The 22,982-nt window shown below is 42.8% G+C and overlaps 1 protein-coding gene across 8 annotated transcripts in view; it reads right to left on the bottom strand.

The window, feature by feature from the left end:
- Nucleotides 1-22,982, bottom strand: part of KLF12 (Kruppel like factor 12) — a 362,839-nt gene that overhangs the window by 19,506 nt on the left and 320,351 nt on the right. For all 8 annotated transcript variants that reach the window (XM_043533937.1, XM_043533918.1, XM_037895230.2 and 5 more), the window contains one exon: nt 9,936-10,093. In XM_043533937.1, the coding sequence (XP_043389872.1) occupies nt 9,936-10,093 (158 nt within the window). The remainder of the gene's footprint in view (nt 1-9,935; nt 10,094-22,982) is intronic.

Here is a 22,982-nt window from a genome sequence, read left to right on the forward strand (position 1 = left end):
AAGTGTGCTGCTGAAGTCACGAGTGCGTACATCACAAATTTCACACACAGATATAAAGCAACCCTTGTCAGTTGTGCTGGTAATAATGGTGCCTGTTTCAATCCACATGCTACCTATGTGTTCCATTTTTGGAAAATAGTGAACAGCAAGGACCAAAATATCTCTATCAGGTGACCTAATTACTATGATTCCTTTGACACCAAAAGACCCAAAAGCCAGGCTGCACATACAACATTCAGAAGCATCCTTGTGTCCACTTCCTCCTGAGTACTATGCAAGTCTTGGGCTTCTTCAGCACCTCTACTGGTGATGGACTTTGCTATTTCCCCATTGGAAAAGCCTCCAGCAAGGAGTGTTTGTGTTGGGTGTGTTCCTACACTCTCAGGTGCATTTGGAATGATATATTCACAGAGGAATTTTACAAGTGACTTCTTGTTGGACACCACATTTAGAAACTTTTTCCATGGAGGCACAAGGGCATCCACCAATCATCTAGTATTTCTTGCATCCAACCTTATATCCTGTCCGGCATTGTCTTTCTGCAGTTTTCACAGAGTTACTATTCTCATATCTGTCAAAGACTTCACTTACAGAATTAGCTTTATCAGGTCCTTTCAGGACCTGCCTCTAGTACATCAGAGGTTTGGAATTTGTCTCCAGCCATCATTTGTATGACAGCTATGGCATCTCTGATGTACACTGTGTGAGGGGGAAGGGTCCCAGAGCCCGGGCTCCAGCTGCAGCTCAAATGTCTACATCACAATTAAACAGCCCTGTAGCCCAAGCCCAGCGAGCCAGAGTCAGCAGACATGTGTCAGCAGCAAGTGTTTAATTATAGTGTAGACATACCCATGGGTGTGTGTAAGAGTGGAGGGGTTTTACTGTCCTTTATGCTGCTTTGTGGCTGTGCATCCTGGACTACAATCTGGCCATGAGAATTTGTAAGAACTGTAGTTCTGGAAGGTAAAATATTAAGTGATAAATTAGAGAAGATTTTATTCTGCATAACAAAAATCAGTATTTCCTTGTGCCACGCACAGACAAAACCCCTATGCATTTCATATTTACAAAGTCAAGAGGCATTGCTGCAAATATTTTTCATAACCTAGAGACAAGAGCAATCACAGATAAAATTAGACTCACTTTCCTACATCATTCCCAACAAAGTGCTTTGGAGTAAGTGTGGGCACTTTTCCATGTTGGCACCGTACCAGACTTACAATGCAGAATAATTATTCCCTTGCTTTGTGTGTGCTTAAGGTGAATTTAGTGCTCACAAACAGCTCCAGATCAATGAAATAATTTAATTGTCTGCAGAGAGGTTGTATGATGAGAATTGGAAGTACTAGCTTTTTGTGATGTGGACTGCTGCCCATGAGGAACTGGACTAAGAGATCCACCTCATTACACCCAGGCTATGGGTATGTCTACGCTTCAGTAAAAGACCTACAGATGGCCTGGGTCAGCTGACTCAAGTTTGCGGGGCTCAGGCTGCAGGGCTATAAAGCTGCAGTGAAGATGTTCAGACTTGGGCTGAGCCCAGGTTCTGAGACCCTGCGTGGGGGGGAGGGTCCCAAAGCCGGAGTTGCCGCCTGAGCCTGAATGTCTACACTGCAATTTCATAGTCCAGCAGCCTGAGCCCTATCAGTCCAAGTCAGCTGACCCAGGCCAGCCATGGCTGTCACATGAGTCTTTTATTGCAGTGTAGATGTACCCTATCAGGCTATTAGATGCTATCTACCCGGGATGCAGTAGAACTGGGAAGTCAGTCCCCAAAGCCCATTGTCAATTTCATGAGCTATCTGATGCCTAATTTTTAAATATTATGGGCCCTATCCTATGACACTGAAGCCACTGACTCCAGTAGGAACAGGATCAGGCTCTAAGAGCCCAGTTCAGTCAAAGAATTTGGCTATCTTCCATGCTGCAGCAGCCTGAAGAAAGAACCAGAAGCCTACAAGTGGGGACTTCCATGAGATGCACTGGTTTCCACAGTGAAAAACTCTACTGTTTATTGAATCTGGCACTAAATTTTAGAAAGTCTTTCTTAAAAAATAAAGGTGAACCCAAGACAAATATAACTTCCTATTTTATTTAAAATACAGTAATTTATAAATTGGTTTTGTTTATTTAAATTTCCAGTTTTCTAGCCCAGGATATGGGCCTGGTCTTGCAGCCCTTTAAACCCATTGGTATATTCACATGAAGGGCTGCAGGACTGGAGCTAAGGTAGCAGGCAAGACATGCATGGGGGAGGGAGTGGGAAAAGAGATGTGTTAATTTTAGACTAGGCCAAAACTCTACAAAACTAAAAGCAAATCCAAACGGATTATCTAAAGGATAATGCTTCCTCTTAATATTTGTCTAAAGAAGGGATTACAAGCCAATAAATATATTTCTGTCATGTACAGCTGGCAAAAGGCATTTACAATTCTTAAAAAAAAGAAAGAAAAAGAAACAGGTAGTAAATGGAGTTTTAAAACCTACAGAGCAAAAATAACTTTTTTGGTACCTCCTATTTCTTAAGTCTGCTCTGAAACGCTGAAAGGAAAATCTGAACAAAGACTAATGACAGGTGTCCTTTCATATTAAAATAATATATGGAGCAACGGTGAGTGAGAGGAATGCAAAGTTTGAAAAAGCACAGACTAAACAAAACACCCATGTATTCACTAGCCCTCTCTCTACTTGGCTGGCATCTCAAACCAGCTGAAAAGGAACAACTTCTGTCACAGGAAATACTGGCACTTTCTCAGGTACACAAATGCATAGCTGAAAAGTTTAGTGTCTCCACATAACACTGGTGAAGAGCCCAACACTGAAAAATGGCCTTCATTATGTCTAAGGCTATAAGTATTTACTCTCAAATCTGAGTGATGCTATTGATCAATGACACACCCTCACCCCCCGCCCTCCAAGGTTCAGACACCTATTTGACCTTATTGCTCATTGCTATTATATTAATGAAAAATAAAAAAAATAAAAAATCTGTAAAGTTAAATATTAACCAGTGTAAACTGAAAATTTCTCCATCAAAGTACTATAAGATTTACCTGAAATGAAGGCAAAAATTATGAGCACAGTGTCTCTGACCCAGTGACTTCTTGATGACAACTGACAGTGGGCACAGAGGGTGCACAGGATTTTACAGAGGTCCCCTGTGTCAGATATATGTGTAATAACTCATGAAAGGGTGGCTTGTGAGATCTCTGCCAAGAGCCAGTAGCCTACTGCTCCTCACAGTCATTGTGCAATGTATGTACTGATAATATTTAATATTTGTTTGTCTGTACTGATAATTATGTTCTTAAGGCAGGTAACCAGGAGGTGACATACCTTGGACAGGTTCCTTTCAAGCAGGGGGTAACAGATGCTTATCTACCTCTCTGGACAATGTAGTCTTATTTGCATAGCGAGCCAGCTGCTGACTAAGAGACTGAAATCTACAAGAAAGGAGTACTCAGGAAAAAACAACCAGCAGGGGGATGTCTTGCTTATGAATAAGGACAATGGACTGTTCTGATATATCTGGGGATGCAAAGACACCCGGGATCTTTCATCAAGGAGGCAAGCTGACATGAATGTCTCATGAATGGATCACAGCCAAGCCGGGCTGTAAATGGCTGGAAGAACTTTGGGTGAGCAGGGCTCTATAAAACAGGAAAGCATCTAGTTAAGTCAGTCTAGGTTCTAGAATGTGTGTTCTGATTTTATTTTATATGTAACCATCTGTTTCCAATACTTCTACTTGCTGTCACTTGTCTCTCTAAACTTGGTTAAATAAACTTTTACTTGCTTTCACTAGAAACATATCTAAGTGCTGTGTGTCAAGCAGAACGGTGATCTGATGTGAAACTCTAAGCTGGGTGTACTGCTCCTTTGTAAGCAGCAAAGCTTTGTCCAGTAGACCTGAGGCTGGACACTCCAGGTCAACAGTCAGAGGGCTCAGGGTCTGGAGTGTGCCTATCGCTAACCTGTATGGAGAGTGGGGCCTGAACAGGCCTAAAAGGGAGTGCTCGTGTTGCCCGGGACTAGTGGACCCACAGCAGACACAGACAAGACTTCCTTGCGCTAAGGGCCAGTGGTAGCGAGGTGCCTTATAGGGTGACCAGGTGTCCGGTTTTCGACCAGAACACACGGTTGAAAAGGGATCCTGGCAGCTCTGGTCAGCAACTGGGCCATTGACTGTCTGCTTGAGGTAAGCGCCGCTCAGAGCCTGCATCCCTCCCCAATCCCGTGCCCCAGCCCTAATCCCCCTCCCATCCTCCGAACCCCTTGGTCCCAGCCCGGAGCATCCTCCCGCACCCCTGACCTCTCATACCCAGCCCCACCCCAGAGCCCGCACCCCCAGCCAGAGCCCTCACACCCCCCACACCTCAACCCCCTGCCCCAGCCCAGTGCCCCCTCCTGAACTCTGAACCCCTCATTTCTGGCCCCACCCCGGAACCCGCACCCCCAGACCAGAGCCCATGCCTCCTCCCACACCCCAACCCGCTGCCTCAGCCCGGAGCCCCCTCCCATACTCTGAACTCCTCATTTCTGGCCTCACCCCAGAGCCTGCACCCCTAGCTGGAGCCTCACCCCCTCCAGCACCCCAGCCCCCTGAGCCAGCCCGGTGAAAATGAGCGAGTGAGGGTTGGGAGAGCGAGCAATGGGAGGAGGAACGGAGTGAGCAGGGGGCGGGGCCTTGGCGAAAGGGCAGGGCCTTGGAGGAGGGACAGGGCATGGGGAGGGGCAAGGGTGTTCGGTTTTGTGCAAGTAGAAAGTTGGCAACCCTAGTGCCTCACAACCCTGGGTACTCTCAGGAAGCATCAAAGGGCCATGCCTAAGACCTTACTTTGTGGGAAAAACCCACCAGCTCTGCATGGCTTACTCCACATTATCCCTTGGTGTGTGGGGTGGGAAGCTGTGGCCATAAGCCGTGCTTTCATGGAACAGATGAGCCAAAGAATCATGGAAAAATCCAGTTTGAATCCTGTATTTTCTGGGCCATGTGTGAAAAAATCAGCTCCATTTCCTGAGCCGTTAGCACCTGTATCAGCCTTGCTGCCATTGGCTCCTCAGTGCACTGTTCCATATCCTGATTTTCACATGTACCCCCACATTTGGCCCATTTTGAGTCCTGAGGATTATTTGAGTCTTAAGGTCATAAAATATATGAGATTTACATTCTCTCTCACTCTCTCTGTTTAATCAATGTTGCCTGTGAAGATTATAGGCCCTGATAAGCAAAGACCAACTTTGATATAGGTGGAGTGGCTGTTTAAATCAAGATGGAGCATTGTATGCTGGCAAGTGTAGTTTTTACAGATCACACCTCTCAGTTACAGGGGAGAGAAGTTGCCAGCCACATTGTAAACAGCAGTACACAAACTTTGTCCACATATGAGATAAAGAGTCTACCAGTGCAGAAAGGCTGCTAAAGCACATTAGATCTCCAAAGATGCCAATATACAGGATTGCTCCCCTAGACTAGCAAAACAACCAACCAGGAAAACCTGCAGCGATACAAACAGTGCCTCTGTTGATATTCCTATATTTCATTATTTATTTCATACATATTAAAACAAAATTAAGTGAAGCTGCTGTGGGTGAAAAAGAACCTCAGTGTTTCTTCATCTCACAACTCCCTCCATCCCAAAGGCCCCAATACATGTAACATCTCCTCTGCCATGCTATGGCAGCTAGCCTAAACAACCCTGAAGATACTTACATACTTATTTAAATTTGTAAATGGAGGATAATTTAAAGTCTTGGATTTGTCCTGACAAAAACAACCCTTCCCAAGTATATAGCTTTTGTCTTAACACTTTAAAAATATCAGCTTCATGTTCCTTGGGACACAGCTAGATTTTAGTTAGAGCTGTTTGGAAAAAAATGTGAAGATGGATGATACACTCTGAACATTTTTGCAATATTTTCCTGCTTTTCTCTGAAATTTCAAAATTTCCATCCTTCTACAGAGGAGATAAAAACATACTCACACAAAAGTGAAACAATTTGCACAATTCCCCCCTCACACACAATTTTTTTGGTCAAAAATTTGTAACATTTGACATTTGCGCCCCGTTCTAGTTACAGAGAAAGATCTAAAAACTAGGGCTGACTGAAAAATGAAGCAAAATTTTCCTGAAAATATGTATTTTCCCCATTGAAATGTCGATGAAAAATTTCATCAACATTTCTAATTTTGAAATGTCTAACCAACTCTGCAGAAGACTTTGAAGAAGTAAAGGAAATTTAATTCTGTAGGACGTATTAAAACGTTTTAAAAATAATGACTCCCCCCCCTTCCCCATACCAAGTTACTTTATATCTCCAGGTGTTTGCCTCCTTAGGAGGTTCTAATAAAATAACACCACTACCACCACCACAGTTAACCACCCCTCACAACTTTATGCGATTAAATTCCACAGTAGGTATGAATGATGATGCTCAGTTATTGCACGGATTAGGACCATACAAGTACATAGGTAGAATGCAATGAATACATACTTTGGGTATGAATACAATAGAGTGCTTTCACCCTTCTGATCTACAAAGATTACTCATTTGAAGAGTCACATATTACCAGTTTTCTGTGAGTTCAGTGAGACAGAAACTAGCCTGAGAAAACCCAGGTCATCTGATTTCTCATAGTTTCTTCTTCTTCTTAAGGGAGATGATAAATCTGAGCACACGCTGACTGCAAGCCCTTCAGGCTCCCATCATACCTGATATTTTCTAACCTTTTTAGACGATTTGGCAAAATAACAATAAAAACCTGATATTGAAAAGATAAATTTGATGGCTGGTACTGGTGACTTATGAAATATTCTAATTTAACAGTGAGATCAGTTTGAATGTTTTCTGGTTTTCTAATTGCAGAAACAATTTGCTATTCAAGCTCACCACCTAGTGGATTCAATAGCCAAGAATGAGAGTTAATTGTTTACACTAGCATTTGAAGTAACATTGGTGAACAGTACTTGCTACTGATGGCATCTTCAAGTATCCAGGTCACACACGGAAAAGATGATATGATATTACTGTCTACAGTTCCTTTTTAAAAATTAAATTGAAAAGAACTATAGTTTAATGTCAAAATTCCTTAATAAAATATTTTTAAAAGTTTACTGTATCAAAATGATTATGTATCTATTTCATTTGCTGTAAATATATATCAACAGTACAAATAAATATTAAGGAGCTTTCACACCAATTCTGCTCAGCTAAATTATTTGTAGCAAGATCAAATGGCGCAACACATACAGCATGAAAAATTAAAATTATACAATGCCAAGTTTCTGTGATCTTTTATCAGAAAGAACTTGCTCACCCTTGTGTGCATGGCTGTCAGAATTCATTTATACCTGTCCAATACTGCACACTAATTACTATGGGTCATACATAAATAATTGACTCAGCTTGCCTGAGGCAAAGGTAAAGACTAAGATATAAATGCAAGATGAGATTAATACCTACTGTAAATTCACAGTCAATGCTGCATTTAAGGAAGACTATGTGAGCTTCTCACAGAGACCGGAAAGGTGTTTTGTAAACCTGTTCAGTTTTAACAACACATTGCAGAATTTCTTATCTGATAAACTAGTTGCCTAAATTTGACACTCACCTTCTTTCTGTTTAATTTTTATTGTGTAAATGGAAGCAGAGATAGAAGCATAACAGTATAAAGCAGTCAACATGTGTACATGCTGTGAGTTTTTTTGTGGTACTTTTCTTTGAGATATTTTCAGAAGGAACAAACCAGCAAAAAAGATCACACAAGATCCCCAAAGCAGTTGTCATTTGGTATAGGTACAAAGACTCCATTACGCCCTAAACGCTACTGAAAAGTAATTCTAGATACTAATGCCATTTTCAAACTTGGGGGCCTAGCTTTAGGTCCCTAAATATGTGACCAGCCTGACTTTCAGAGGTGCTGGCCACCTCCATCAACTTGGAATCAGACTGAAGGGGGATCAGAGTGCGTGTGTATTTGCGGAGCGGGAGGAGGGAGCGGAATTAAGAGAGGACAGCAAACAAGAGTAAACTGAGAGGGATGACAGTCAAACAATATATAAGGAATGTGGCTAGGGATGGGCAGTTGCAGGAAGCTGAGAAGAGCACAGCCTGCCTAGAAGAAAAGCTGATTACAATTAACAGGCCACTGGAGCTTTTCTTCCATTTTGGGAGGGGATTCTTTCCTTAAGAAGTATTTTTTAGTAGGGGGGATAAGGATGGAGACTGATTCAGTATTGCTTTCAACAAAAGGTGGCAATCCCACCCACCAAATAGACCTATTGGGAAAACTGATGCAGACGTGTTAATGACTTCACTTCTCTAACAAGTTTGAACTGGTCCCCAGATTTTACCTGGAAAATGGAAATTTGTTATTCTTTTCCACAATAAATTTGTCCAACACATACAAATGCTGAGATAGTTTGTGCCAGATACATCAAGTCTAAATTAACACAAGACTTTTCCATGTCAAAAGTGTACTGTAGTATCATCTTATCATTAGATCATAACTTCCCATTTCCCAACTAGCTGCATCTGTCACAAGATGAACTGAAAGAAATATAAGTACTGAAAGTGGACATGGTCTAGTCGTCTGATCATGGGACTGTGAGCCAGAGATTCATAAGTTCTAACTAAGGAGTTGTATTTACTGCTAATTTAAGTAGTTACAATAACTTTATAATAACTGCTTGGCCCCTGAGCTCCTGGCCTGGGAAGCTTGCCCCCAGCCCCTCCCCTGCTGTTCCCCCTTCCCCGCAGCCATGCCACCGTGCAGGCAGCGGGGCTGCAAGCTCCTGCTGCTCTGAGCGGCATGGTAAAGGGGTGGCGGCGGCGCGTGTGGCAGTGGAGGGGTTGGGTAGGGGGTTCCGGGGGACAGTCAGGGGACAGGGGGTGGTTGGATGGGGCAGTCAGGGATCGGGGAACAGGTGGGGTTGGATAGGCATAGGAGTCCCGGGGGGGCCTGTTAGGGGGCAGGGGTGTGGATGGGGTCAGGGCAGTCAGGGGACAGGGAGCAGGGGGGGTTGGATAGGGAGTGGGATCCCGGAGGGGGCGGTTTGGGGCAGGGGGTCCCAGGAAGGGGCAGTCAGGGGACAAGGAGCAGGGGGGGTTGGATGGGTCGGGGGTTCTGACGGGGACAGTCAGGGGGCAGGGAAGGATAGGGGGCTGGGGCCAGGTTGTTTGGGGGGCACAGCCTTCCCTACCCGGCCCTCCATACAGTTTTGTACCCCAATGTGGCCCTCGGGCCAAAAAGTTTGCCCACCCCTGCCCTAGACACATTGAGAGATTAAACAGAAAAGAGCAGATGCTTTGGCAGTCAACTTCGTTTTAATGCTTAGATCTGAAGTTATAAGACATTAAAAATGTTGCTGAAAAAATTCTATCCCGAGTTCTTTAGTATTACAACATTCAGCTTTGACACTGACTACCTCCACGGCCTTTGCAAAGTCATTTCATTATTATTGTTATTACTGTATATTATGTTTTATCTGTATTAAAGTAATGCCTACAACCCTCGACTGACATTGATGCCTCCCTGTACAAACACAGAGTAAAAGACACTCCCTACTCCTGAGAGCCTATAATCTGAAGAGACAAAAAAAAACCCCAAAGGGTGGAAGGGAAACAAAGGCAGAGTCGCGTGCCCACTGGCAGAGCTGGGAACAGAAATCAGGTCTCCTGACTCCTAGCCTAATGCCCTATTCAACAGTCGACACTTCCCCTCTGTTTCTGTCTCTGGCCACTTCAGCAACCTGTTTCTGAGTGTACCTGTCCGTAAAATTATAACATTCGCTTACTTCAAACTATTACATTCACTTACTGGTACTGTATCTTCCCTCACAACACTGTCATGAGGAACTCTGTAAAGAGTTTTGAGGATATAAAATGCTGTATAAGTACTAAGCATTATTATTATATTCTCAGCAAAGTACTACCTGTGTGTGTCCGCCGGTGAGCCTTCAGATGAGAACTTTTTGTGTATACTTTGTTGCATCCTTCAAAATCACACCTATGGATGCGCCGCTTCCTGGAGTCTGGGGACTCAGACCTTCTCTGGCGCCTTGTGCTCTCAATACTGAATGGTGAAATTGAACTGTAAAATACAACAGAAGCAAAAAATTAAGACAAAGGAATATCATGCAACTTAGACACAAACTTATGAAATCGCAGAATACAATAGTTTGGTATGCAATTTGGTTTGTTACTGACATGTAATTACAGGTCATAGAAAAGGAAATCAAATTCATTTATAAAAAGAAACCATCAAGAATATTTTGGAACTTAAGGAACCTAAAGTATTAAAAAAGGAATTGTTATGATCTGTAGTCATTCTCCACCAGAGTACCATTAAGACTACCTTTGAAAATCTTGTTACATAATATATAATAGGATAATAATATACAGAACAAGTATCATTTTTATTTCAACAGGTGTGGTGGTACTAGCACTTCCGAAACAAAGCATTTTTAGGGGTTTTAGAAATTTGGCTGTAAACAGTCTGGGTTAAAACTATGCATAAAAGTTTTCAGTCCATGATCATACTTTTATGGCTGCCCTAAACTGGGATTTTACCAGTTTTAAAGCCATAGTGGCCTGATCTATAGAGTTCTTTTTGTTTAAATATTATTTTTAAGCATTATCATAATTTAGAGTTTCCCAGTGTGTGTGTGACCTGCATCCATATTCTAGGGAGTTTGTGAAAATGGACAGAGTCCTTGAAATCAAAACTGAGTAACTATAAAACAATTCCTAGGAGAATACTGTCCATCAGTTACTGGATTATGTGACATGAATAGAAACAAATCTAGCTGGCAAGAAAATGGTTTAGGAATTGCATTTTGGTATCTACAGCAGGTTAGAGAGCTGGGCTATGTAATTCATGGAGATAAATCATACTACCCCAGAAACTATTTAAAAAAAATTCCCAACAGCAAAGATAAAAGCTGAATGTGTAAAAAACAAAAACAAACCCAATCAAACACAAACCCTAAAACCTAAACATTATATGTACAGAAGATACTCTGAGCAAAAGCCACAAGACCAGAAAATCTTGATCTTGAATGAAGCATTCAAGTTGCAGATAGTACAGCTTGTTTAAATGTCTGGTCGATGGAAGGAGGATCAAGCCCATTATACAGTTGTGATGTCTTAACAGTGAGAAAAATGAGTGGCAAGCATGATCAGCAGATACCATTAAGTCACTTGTTACGTCACGTGCAGACCAGTGACCTCAGTGCTATAAGCTGCCCTGTGTTTATAGCAACATTCATATAGGGGAGAAAGAAAGTGAAACGGTATTGCAACTGTGGCAGAGGACCTGATCCTGGTGCCCCACTGAAATACTCAGTAGCTTCAATGGGGTGAGAATCAGGCCCACGCATCCAAAGCTAGAAACAGCACTTGAGAAATGATGCAGTCACGGTGTCTTGCCTTTTTGTGTTAGTAGGGAATCACACACACGTAATAAATATTGTCATTCTGTTAAGCACACTGAGGTGGAGGTGTCAAAATAATGCTAAGCACGAATCACAAGTATCAATCCAAACCATTCTCTTTACTTCAGCAACATGAATTAAATAATCCACTAACCAATCCAAAAGCCACATAACACAGCTATTAACTAACCTCCCAGTAGGAGGTGATCTTCCTCTGTCCTTCACTTACTTGGTGGTGTAAGTTATTGCAACTCATATAGATCCTGCAGTACTATGGCAGGAATTGGCTCAATTTTCTATAAGAAGGATCTCAGAGTAATGACCATTGTTCACCATGAGACCTAAAATATGGAGGTACCAAAGTAACAGTTAAAGACAGCATAAGGTCACATTACTGAGGTTCCTCTGATAGAGGCCACTCCTGTATTAATCTTAAATTCAGCTGTAAATGTGCTTTGAATCAGACCCTTAGAGGTGAACGGACAACACAACATCTGTTTACTTGAGCAAGTTGTATACAATATCCCACTAACCAGCCTATGAAAAAATTACAAAGTAACCTACTCAAAACCTCTTTTTAGGGCCATAAAGGTCTCACTACCTGGCTCTGCTCAGCTCTAATGCTCCAGGGGAAGCATAATTTAGGGGTAACACATCATCCAAGGAAGCCCTGTTGGAGAAGGAAGCCAACTGGGTATTCATGTAAGTGGTATATTTTTTTATGTAGAAAAGATTCGATTTTTTTTTAAACTAAGATTTGATAGTCACTGTCAAGGTTCCTTCCCCATTCTGAACTCTAGGGTACAGATGCGGGGACCTGCATGAAAACCTCCTAAGCTTACTTTTACCAGCTTAGGTTAAAACTTCCCCAAGGTACAAACTATTTTACCCTTTGCCCTTGCACTTCCACTTCTTTGTCCTTTGCCCCCATTTCCATCTGCATGAGTTCTATCTGTCTTTCATGTTCCTTTTGTTTTTCCTCAGCCTCAAATCTGGCTAATTCCAGCTTTTGTTGAGCCGTGGAGTCTGTCATCCTAACCTCTCTGTTTTTAACTAACTTTACACCTGAGAGTGAGACAGAAAACCAAAACAAACAAAAAAAGACTTGGCTTGTAAAATTTTGCTGTGCTGAATATGATACCTATATTCTCTGATAGTGATTGTCAGCCTACAGAGAAATCCTAAAAAAACCCAAACAACCCATAACACCTTTGTCTCCAGGCAAATAGGCAGAAAACCCCTCAAGTTACTTTTAGGTAAAAAAAAACTTCAGGTCTGTGAAGACTTGTGAATTTCCCTGCAGGAGTTTAACTACTCTGCCTTTAGGTAGAGAAAACTGCAATTCACAAAAGATAATTCCCTTTTGTCTCGGCTCTGGCCCCAAAGCAAAGCAAAAGAAAACTTCCAGCTATTTCCAGTTGGAGACCTGCTTTCTAGCAGCCCAAAGGATTTTAAAAATTTCCTTTTAAAATCTGTTTTTCTGGTTCAAAAAATCTCAAATTGATCTCAAAATGATTTTAAGTTAATCCCACTGCTCTGCCACCATGTCAAAGTTCCTTCCCCATTCTGAACTCTAGGGTACAGATGTGGGGACCTGCATGAAAACCTCCTAAACTTACTTTTACCAGCTTAGGTTAAAACTTCAGGCAGAACAACACCAAGCGGCTGCTCACAGGAGAGCTATGGAAGCAAGGGACAAAGAAATGGAGGCAAGGGTCAAAGAACTGGAGGAGAAGGAAAAAGAGAGGAAGCATGAACTGGAGATGGAGAAGGCAAGGGCTCAGCAGAATATACCAACAAACCCTAGCAATCCTTCTCCAGGTACCACTTCCCATCCCAGAAAGTTCCCCACCTACAAGGCAGGCGATGATACCGAGGCCTTCTTAGAAAACTTCGAAAGGGCATGCCTTGGGTACAGCATCTCTACAGACCAATACATGGTAGAGCTGAGGCCGCAGCTCAGTGGACCCTTAGCTGAGGTGGCGACTGAAATGCCTAAGGCATAAATGAACCAGTATGAACTGTTTAAAACCAAGGCGAGAGTCAGAATGGGGCTAACACCCGAGCATTCCCGTCGGCGATTCAGAGCCCTAAGGTGGAAACCAGACGTGTCATTTACCCGACATGCCTACCACATTGTGAAACATTGGGATGCCTGGATATCAGGAGCAAGTGTTGAATCTCCAGTAGATTTGCCCTTCCTAATGCAAATGGAACAGTTCTTAGAGGGTGTTCCTGAGGAAATAGAAAGATACATCCTAGATGGGAAACCCAAAACTGTAACCGAGGCGGGGGAGATTGGAGCCAAATGGGTGGAGGTGGCAGAGAAGAAAAAAACTGGTCGCAGTTGGAGCGTCTACCAGAAGGGACAACCTCAGACCACACCCTATTACCGAGGGCTGCCCAAGGCCCCACCTACCCCCCAAGGAACCCTCCAGCCACCTTATCGTCCCACCACCCCGTTCTCCAGCAACCCACCTCGCCCCAGTGATCCGTCAGCTGGACGACATTTTAAATGTAACGAGCCGGGGCATGTAAAGGCCAACTGCCCCAAGAACCCCAACAGATTACAGTTCATTGCACCGGAATCACACCAGAGGTTGTCATAAATATAAAGGGAAGGGTAAACCCCTTTAAAATCCCTCCTGGTCAGAGGAAAACTCCTCTCACCTGTAAAGGGTTAAGAAGCTAAAGGTAACCTCGCTGGCACCTGACCAAAATGACCAATGAGGAGACAAGATACTTTCAAAAGCTGGGAGGAGGGAGAGAAACAAAGGGTCTCGGTCTGTCTATATTCTGCTTTTGTCGGGGATAGACCAGGAATGGAGTCTTAGAACTTTTAGTAAGTAATCTAGCTAGGTATGTGTTAGATTATGATTTCTTTAAATGACTGAGAAAAGAATTGTGCTGAATAGAATAACTATTTCTGTCTGTGTATCTTTTTTGTAACTTAAGGTTTTGCCTAGAGGGATTCTCTATGTTTTGAATCTAATTACCCTGTAAGGTATCTACCATCCTGATTTTACAGAGGGGATTTCTTTACTTCTATTTACTCCTACTTCTATTAAAAGTCTTCTTGTAAGAAAACTGAATGCTTTTTCATTGTTCTCAGATCCAAGGGTTTGGGTCTGTAGTCACCTATGCAAATTGGTGAGGCTTTTTATCCAACATTTCCCAGGAAAGGGGGGGTGTAAGTGTTGGGAGGATTGTTCATTGTTCTTAAGATCCAAGGGTCTGGGTCTGTAGTCACCTAGGCAAATTGGTTAGGCTTTTTACCAAACCTTGTCCAGGAAGTGGGGTGCAAGGTTTTGGGAAGTATTTGGGGGGAAAGACGTTTCCAAACAGCTCTTCCCCAGTAACCAGTATTTGTTTGGTGGTGGTAGAGGCCAATCCAAGGACAAAGGGTGGAATATTTTATACCTTGGGGAAGTTTTGACCTAAGCTGGTAAAGATAAGCTTAGGAGGTTTTCATGCAGGTCCCCACATCTGTACCCTAGCGTTCAGAGTGGGGGAGGAACCTTGACAGAGGTCCTCAGGCCCAGATACCTCCCAGATATCCTTGGAGTGGAGGGAAACTGTGAGTGTGGGTAGGAAGAAGGTCACCGCGTGGAGGGACACCAGAGCACAAGTGTCAGCTATCCATGCTTCCTTAGTGGACACCAATTTAAACAACCCAGAGATCCAAGTGACGATTCAACCCTTCAAGTCCAACTCTTTCAATTTGCCTACAGCCAAGTTGCCTGTCCAGTACAACGGCTGGTCAGGAACGTGGACTTTTGCAGTCTATGATGATTATCCCATCCCCATGCTGTTGGGGGAAGACTTGGCCAATCATGTGAAGTCAGCCACGAGGGTGGGAATGGTCACCCGCAGCCAGACTAAACCAGCCATCACGCCTAGCGCTGTTCCGGAAACTTCTACCAGGACCCGGTCAGAGGTGATGGACCCAGATCCCAGGCCAATGTCTGCAACAGCAGTAGTGGATCCAGTCCCAGAGACCCAGACGGAACCAGTCCCAGAACCGGAACCAGCCAAACAACCAACACCAGACCCATTGCCAGCACTGAATCCACTACTTGCAACCCCAACACCAGAAGGCCCCACCGAACCTGAACCAACAACAGCCCATAACCCTACACAAGAGGCTCAGCCGGAGCCTGAACCCCAACATAGTGCCCCAGCGGAGAGCAGTTCACAGTCAGCGGAAACAGCCCCATCCCGTACATCGTTTCCAGAGGGACCAAGCATAGGTCCACAATCCAATGAGGAACTGATGTCTCCAGCATCAAGGGAACAGTTCCAGATCGAACAGGAAGCACATGAAAGCCTCCAGAGAGTTTGGACGGCGGCATGGAGCAACCCACCGCCTCTCACCTCTTCTAATTGATCCAGGTTTGTTGTAGAAAGAGGACTTTTATACAAGGAAACTCTTTCTGGTGGACACCAGGAAGACTGGCATCCTCAGAGACAGTTGGTAGTTCCAACTAAATACCGGGCCAAACTCTTGAGCTTAGCCCACTATCACCCTAGTGGCCATGCTGGGGTGAACAGAACCAAAGACCATTTGGGGAGGTCATTCCATTGGGAGGGAATGGGCAAGGATGTTTCTACCTATGTCCGCTCTTGTGAGGTATGCCAAAAAGTGGGAAAACCCCAAGACCAGGTCAAAGCCCCTCTCCAGCCACTCCCCATCATTGAAGTTCCATTTCAGCCAGTAGCTGTGGATATTCTGGGTCCTTTTCCGAAAAAGACACCCAGAGGAAAGCAGTACATACTGACTTTCATGGATTTTGCCACCCGATGGCCGGAAGCAGTAGCTCTAAGCAACACCAGGGCTAAAAGCGTGTGCCAGGCACTAGCGGACATTTTTGCAAGTGTCGGTTGGCCCTCCGACATCCTCACAGATGCAGGGACTAATTTCCTGGCAGGAACTATGGAAAACCTTTGGGAAGCTCATCAGGTAAATCACTTGGTTGCCACTCCTTACCACCATCAAACAAATGGCATGGTGGAGAAGTTTAATGGAGCTTTGGGGGCCATGATATGTAAATTTGTAAATGAGCACTCCAATGATTGGGACCTAGTGTTGCAGCAGTTACTCTTTGCCTACAGAGCTGTACCACATCCCAGTTTAGGGTTTTCACCATTTGAACTTGTATATGACCGCGAGGTTAAGGGGCCATTACAGTTGGTGAAGCAGCAATGGGAGGGATTTACACCTTCTCCAGGAACTAACATTCTGGACTTTGTAACCAACCTACAAAACACCCTCCGAACCTCTTTAGCTCTTGCTAAAGAAAACCTAAAGGATGCTCAAAAAGAGCAAAAAGCCTGGTATGATAAACATGCCAGAGAGCGTTCCTTCAAAGTAGGAGACCAGGTCATGGTCTTAAAGGTGCTCCAGGCCCATAAAATGGAAGCATCGTGGGAAGGGCCATTCACGGTCCAGGAGCGCCTGGGAGCTGTTAATTATCTAATAGCATTCCCCACCTCCAACCGAAAGCCTAAGGTGTACCATATTAATTCTCTAAAGCCCTTTTATTCCAGAGAGTTAAAAGTTTGTGAGTTTACAGCCCAGGGAGGAGACGAAGCTGAGTGGCCTGAAGGTGTCTACTACGAAGGGAAAAGTGCTGGTGGCGTGGAAGAGGTGAACCTCTCTATGACCCTGCGTGTATGTAGTGACGGCAGATCAAGGAGCTGTGCACTAGCTACGCACCGACGTTCTCAGCCACCCCAGGACTGACTGAACGGGCATACCACTCCATTGACACAGGTAATGCTCACCCAATGAAAGTCCAACCTTACCAGGTGTCTCCTCAAGCTAAAACTGCTATAGAACAGGAGATCAAGGATATGTTACAGATGGGTGTAATCCGCCCCTCTGCAAGTGCATGGGCATCTCCAGTGGTTCTAGTTCCCAAACCAGATGGGGAGATACGTTTTTGTGTGGACTACCGTAAGCTAAATGCTGTAACTCACCCAGACAACTATCCAATGCCACGCACAGATGAACTATTGGAGAAACTGGGACGGGCCCAGTTCATCTCTACCTTGGTCTTAACCAAGGGGTACTCGCAGGTACCGCTAGATGAATCCGCCAAGGAAAGGTCAGCCTTCACCACACATGTCGGGCTGTATGAATTTAATGTACTCCCTTTTGGGCTGCGAAATGCATCCGCCACCTTCCAAAGACTTGTAGATGGTCTCCTAGCAGGATTAGGAGAATATGCAGTCGCCTACCTTGACGATGTGGCCATATTTTCAGATTCCTAGGCAGAACACCTGGAACATCTACAAAAAGTCTTTGAGCGCATAAGGGAGGCAGGACTAACTGTTAAGGCTAAAGAAGTGTCAAATAGGCCTAACCACAGTAACTTACCTTGGACACCAGGTGGGTCAAGGAACTATCAACGCCCTACAGGCCAAAGTGGATGCTATCCAAAAGTGGCCTGTCCCAAGGTCAAAGAAACAGGTTCAATCCTTCTTAGGCTTGGCCGGTTATTACAGGCGATTTGTACTGCAATACAGACAAATCGCCGCCCCACTGACAGACCTAACCAAAAAGAAACAGCCAAATGCCGTTCAGTGGACCGAAGAGTGTCAGAAGGCCTTTAACCAGCTTAAAGCAACACTCAAGTCTGACCCTGTGCTAAGGGCCCCAGACTTTGACAAACCGTTCCTAGTAACCACAGATGCGTCCGAGCATGATGTAGGAGCAGTTTTAATGCAGGAAGGACCGGATCAAGAATTCCACCTTGTAGTGTTTCTCAGCAAAAAAACTGTCTGAGAGGGAAAGCAACTGGTCAGTCAGTGAAAAAGAATGTTACGCCATTGTATACTCTCTGGAAAAGCTACGCCCATATGTTTGGGGACGGCATTTCCATCTGCAAACTGACCATGCTGCGCTATGGTGGCTTCATACCGCCATGGGAAATAACAAAAAACGTCTTCGGTGGAGTTTAGCTCTCCAAGATTTTGATTTCGACATCCAACACATCTCAGGAGCTTCTAACAAAGTGGCTGATGCACTCTCCCGTGAAAGTTTCCCAGAATCAACTGGTTAAAATCGTCCTTGAGATGTGGAAAATATTGTTAGTCTCTATGTACTTGGTAGTATATTTAGAGATGCATGTGTCTTAGTAAGTCTGTTTTTTCCTAGAGCTCCAGGAAGAAATCCCAGCCAGCATTTCACCCTAGCTGTGATTTGGGGGGTGTGTCATAACTATAAAGGGAAGGGTAAATACCTTTAAAATCCCTCCTGGCCAGAGGTAAAATCCTCTCACCTGTAAAGGGTTAAGAAGCTAGGATAACCTCGCTGGCACCTGACCAAAATGACCAATGAGTAGACAAGATACTTTAAAAAGCTGGGGGGAGGGAAAAACAAAGGGTCTGTCTGTGTGATGCTTTTGCCAGGGACAGAACAGGAATGGAGTCTTAGAACTTAGTAAGTAATCTAGCTAGATATGCGTTAGATTATGATTTCTTTAAATGGCTGAGAGAATAAGCTGTGCTGAATGGAATGGATATTCCAGTTTTTTTGTCTTTTTGTAACTTAAGGTTTTGCCTAGAGGGATTCTCTATGTTTTGAATCTAATTACCCTGTAAGGTATTTACCATCCTGATTTTACAGAGGTGATTCTTTTTATTGTTACTTCTTTTTTACTGTTACTTCTATTAAAATTCTTCTTTTCAAGAACTGAATGCTTTTTTTCATTGTTCTTAAGATCCAAGGGTTTGGGTCTGTGGTCACCTATGCAAAATGGTGAGGATTTTTATCAAACCTTTCCCAGGAAGTGGGGTGCAAGGGTTGAGAGGATTTTGGGGGGAAAGACGTTTCCAAACAACACTTTCCTAATAAAATAAACCCAGATAAACGTTTGGTGGTGGCAGTGGAAGTCCAATGGCAAATGATAAAATAGTTTGTACCTTGGGGAAGTTTTAACCTAAGCTGGTAAAAGTAAGCTTAGGAGGTTTTCATACAGGTCCCCACATCTGTACCCTAGAGTTCAGAGTGGGGAAGGAACCTTGACAGTCACGTAAAATGACTTTTTTTTTTTGGACGTTTGAGAACTGTGCCATATTCTAAAAACGTGCCAGTCATGACTCCCTTCCCCAAAATAGTACAGCAGTTTGCTTGGTAGCAGTGATGGCTTAGAATGGAGAGTATGTGTGAACCAGGAAGGGGTTAAACCACTTTCCCAGGCAACAAGGAGAAAACTGACTCTTACCTAAACTGCCAGACCTGGAGATTAAAACTGGTAGCTGTGACTTGTTAGGCTGCTAGAAGGCACAGCTGTGAGTGTGTTGCTCCAGGTCTGTCAGCTCAGTCAGTCTTTAAGTGTCATCTTCCTCCGTTCTACCTAGTGAAGGGATTTAACTCCTTCCTGTTTCACACCAGGATGGGCACATACAACCCACCACAGATGGATTCTGGAGGAGCCCAGCTGAGCCAACCTGGCCTGCCCAGTGCGAACCCAACAGAGTTATTCCATATTCAACCCTGTTTAAGAGCAGAATTTGGCTCTCAATGTCAATTTGACACATGCTTAATTTTAATTAATTATATTAACAGCTGTGTAATTTGTGTAAAAGTTATTTTACCGCTGTTCTTCTCAGATAAGCAGCAACAGTAACTATATTCATTATTGCTTAATGAAACTTGAGGTAAAACAAACACAATCAAACATTGTTTAGACTTAAATGTTTTGAATAGTCTATAAACCTTCAGCCACAAAGTGACTTGAATGGCTAAAATCCATGTCCAGAATCCTGAATATTTCTCTCTTACACTAGAGGCAAAAAAAGACCTTTGCAATATAATGAAAATTTAGACTCAACCAGCAGATGGCCTTCTTGTTCTCTAAAATGGCCCATGCGCTTCAGCTCTCATTACAAAGGCATTAGAACAGCACCGCTAGTGCAATATTATCTTTTCTTTGCTGCCAAAGTACCTATTTTAATTCCCATGTGTTTTGCTTCCCACTCTTTGCATACACTGAAAAACACTTCTGCTTTTGGTCCATGCAGCAACAGACAACTTCAGACTATTAAGGACAAGCGTCATCTTACAGTAGCTACTTTATGTATTTGGTCTTCAGTTTTCTTTTTAAATAGGCAGAATTTAGGTGGTTGGAAATACAATTCACAGGAGTTGGACCTACACTGTGAAATTCACTATATAGTCAAAGGCCTCATCACATTCAGAACCAAATGTAAAACCCAACTCTTTAACATAGCTTTTCCTCAACAAGGTCTTTTCTACCCCTGTTTCTACCTTCTCTCTCACACAACAAAATATATATAGGTAGACAGACAGATATCACAGATCCCATGCTGGTGAGTGAGCATGTGGAAATTCAGTTATTAAACACTGTGCTGCTTTTTAGAGGAAAGGAAATGGTTTTAAATCTTCTCATTATTAACAAAAGGAAACAATTATAAAATGATAAATCTATTACTGTAATTATAGCATGTTTCTGGGTGCTACATAGAAGGAATGGCACATGAATTTAGCATTGAGAATAGGTAATTTATGAAAAATGTACACCTTCTCGGCCAAATTCTCCCTTGTACGTGCACAAAAGTGCACACATATGAAATAAAAGCAGAACCTTCTGACATAATAAGCCTGCATTTAGGATTCTAAATTACAGAAACTGAGAATGTGCAGTTGAAGAAAATCCTTGGGTCTCTAGAATACCTTCCTAGTTCAAAGTGATACCCGGGCCCCAGAGACATAGCTGCTTATGGGCGCTTAGCATTTATGAAAATCAGGCCAAGTACTTAACTGTCTAAATATAGATTTAAAATCCTAACTTTCAGTTTTTTGTTTTTTAAATCTTGGCCTTCGGGTCCAGTGATAAGTGACACCTCCAGAGCAGACTAACTCAGCATGACAGGACTGGAGGCCCTGTCCTCCCCTCGCTATGGTTCATGACTTCAACAAAGGGTCAGCCCAGAGTGGAGAAAAAGTGGCCCCACCATACATGCTGATTTATTCTAGTTTGTTTCTGAAAAAGTTCTGCCCATGAGGATGTAATGTTTTTGCTGGTTTGTGAACTCAGCACTGATGGAGTTGGCCTGTGAACATACCATGCATACTGCTCCAAAGATGAAAGACCCTTTCTCTTTTTGTGCTCCGAGGAGCCACAGATTACAGATTGATATAGGCATCCACTGATTTTTCCTGCAGGGTGAACTGAAGTGTGCTTCCAGGTCTGAAAATATGCTCCTTTTCAATAAAACTTCACACACAGTCAAAATTTGGCCCCCTGAAAACAAAAGTATTTTTTCTACCCCTCTGATATATTGTTCTTAGCATGCTCTCATTTAGAGTAATGTCTGAAAGTACTCTAGTACACACCATACATTCAACTGCAACAATGAATGGTTATATAAGCTATGTATTAAATTTATTTCATTATAATTTATGTTACTTACAAAACTCTAACCATTGTCATATGGAGCCACCAAACTACTCATTGTACAGTAATGCAATGATTTTGATACCTTCAATTTGTTTTATAGGTTAGATTCAATCTCCTCTTTTAATTTAAAGTAAAACCTATAACTCTTATTTCTATTTTCTACAATCTTCTTAACAGTATCTTATTCATAGTGTGTATATATATATTATTATATTTCCCCCTCTGAGTCTTATCTATTAGGTACTGTTTTGTGCATGGTTAATATAAATGTTAGGAATATTAGATCCTAAAACATGTCAAACATGGTTTAAGATAATCAGAAAAGGAAGATGTGCATGACTCATTTTATTAGTGGTAATTACTGTAATTAATACATTTTTAAGGTGATTTTACACTGGGAATTTAAGAAGAGAAAATTTTTCAACAGAGAAAGAAGGCATCTGGCTGTATACACAAATGAAGCAAAAACTACATACATGCAGTATAGTATACAGAGATATGGATGATTTGATTACATTCATTGTAGCCAGCAAACAAAAGAACCTGCACATTTGTGACTATGGCTTTATCCATAACACTTTTTATCGGCAGAGACAAAATGCAGCTGACTTGAATTGTTGATTTGCCCTGTTGGAACATAGTGAATTACATAATTTTTCATGCTGTGATGTAACTGAACGTGCAACGATGTGCAAAACAAACTCTTTCCTGTCAGTTGGAAGGAAACTGGGTTCAGAAGGGAAGAGAGTGCAGCGTGACAATGTACAAGAACCATAAGATATGTCTTATCAAAACTACCATAAACTACATTATTAGACACATTTTATACATGTATGAGAACAATACAATTAGTTAATGACACTGTATGTTCCCCCTAACTCAAGCATATAATGAAAGACCTTCAACTATTTTATGCTGATCATTAACCAGGAAGATTTTGCATTAGAGACTTGTTTTGTTAAAGAGCACAGAAATTTTATCAGTTAACTATCTTGCACTTAAGCATTGCATGAATTATTGAAATGTTTATACCTGGTTTAGGGAAACAATAACTTTAATGGAGCTATGACAATTTACATCAGCCAAGGATCTGGCCCCAGGAATCTATATCTGGATCAGC

This window comes from Chelonia mydas, chromosome 1, assembly GCF_015237465.2.
Source record: "Chelonia mydas isolate rCheMyd1 chromosome 1, rCheMyd1.pri.v2, whole genome shotgun sequence".
In the NCBI taxonomy this organism is placed as follows: Eukaryota; Metazoa; Chordata; order Testudines; family Cheloniidae; genus Chelonia; species Chelonia mydas.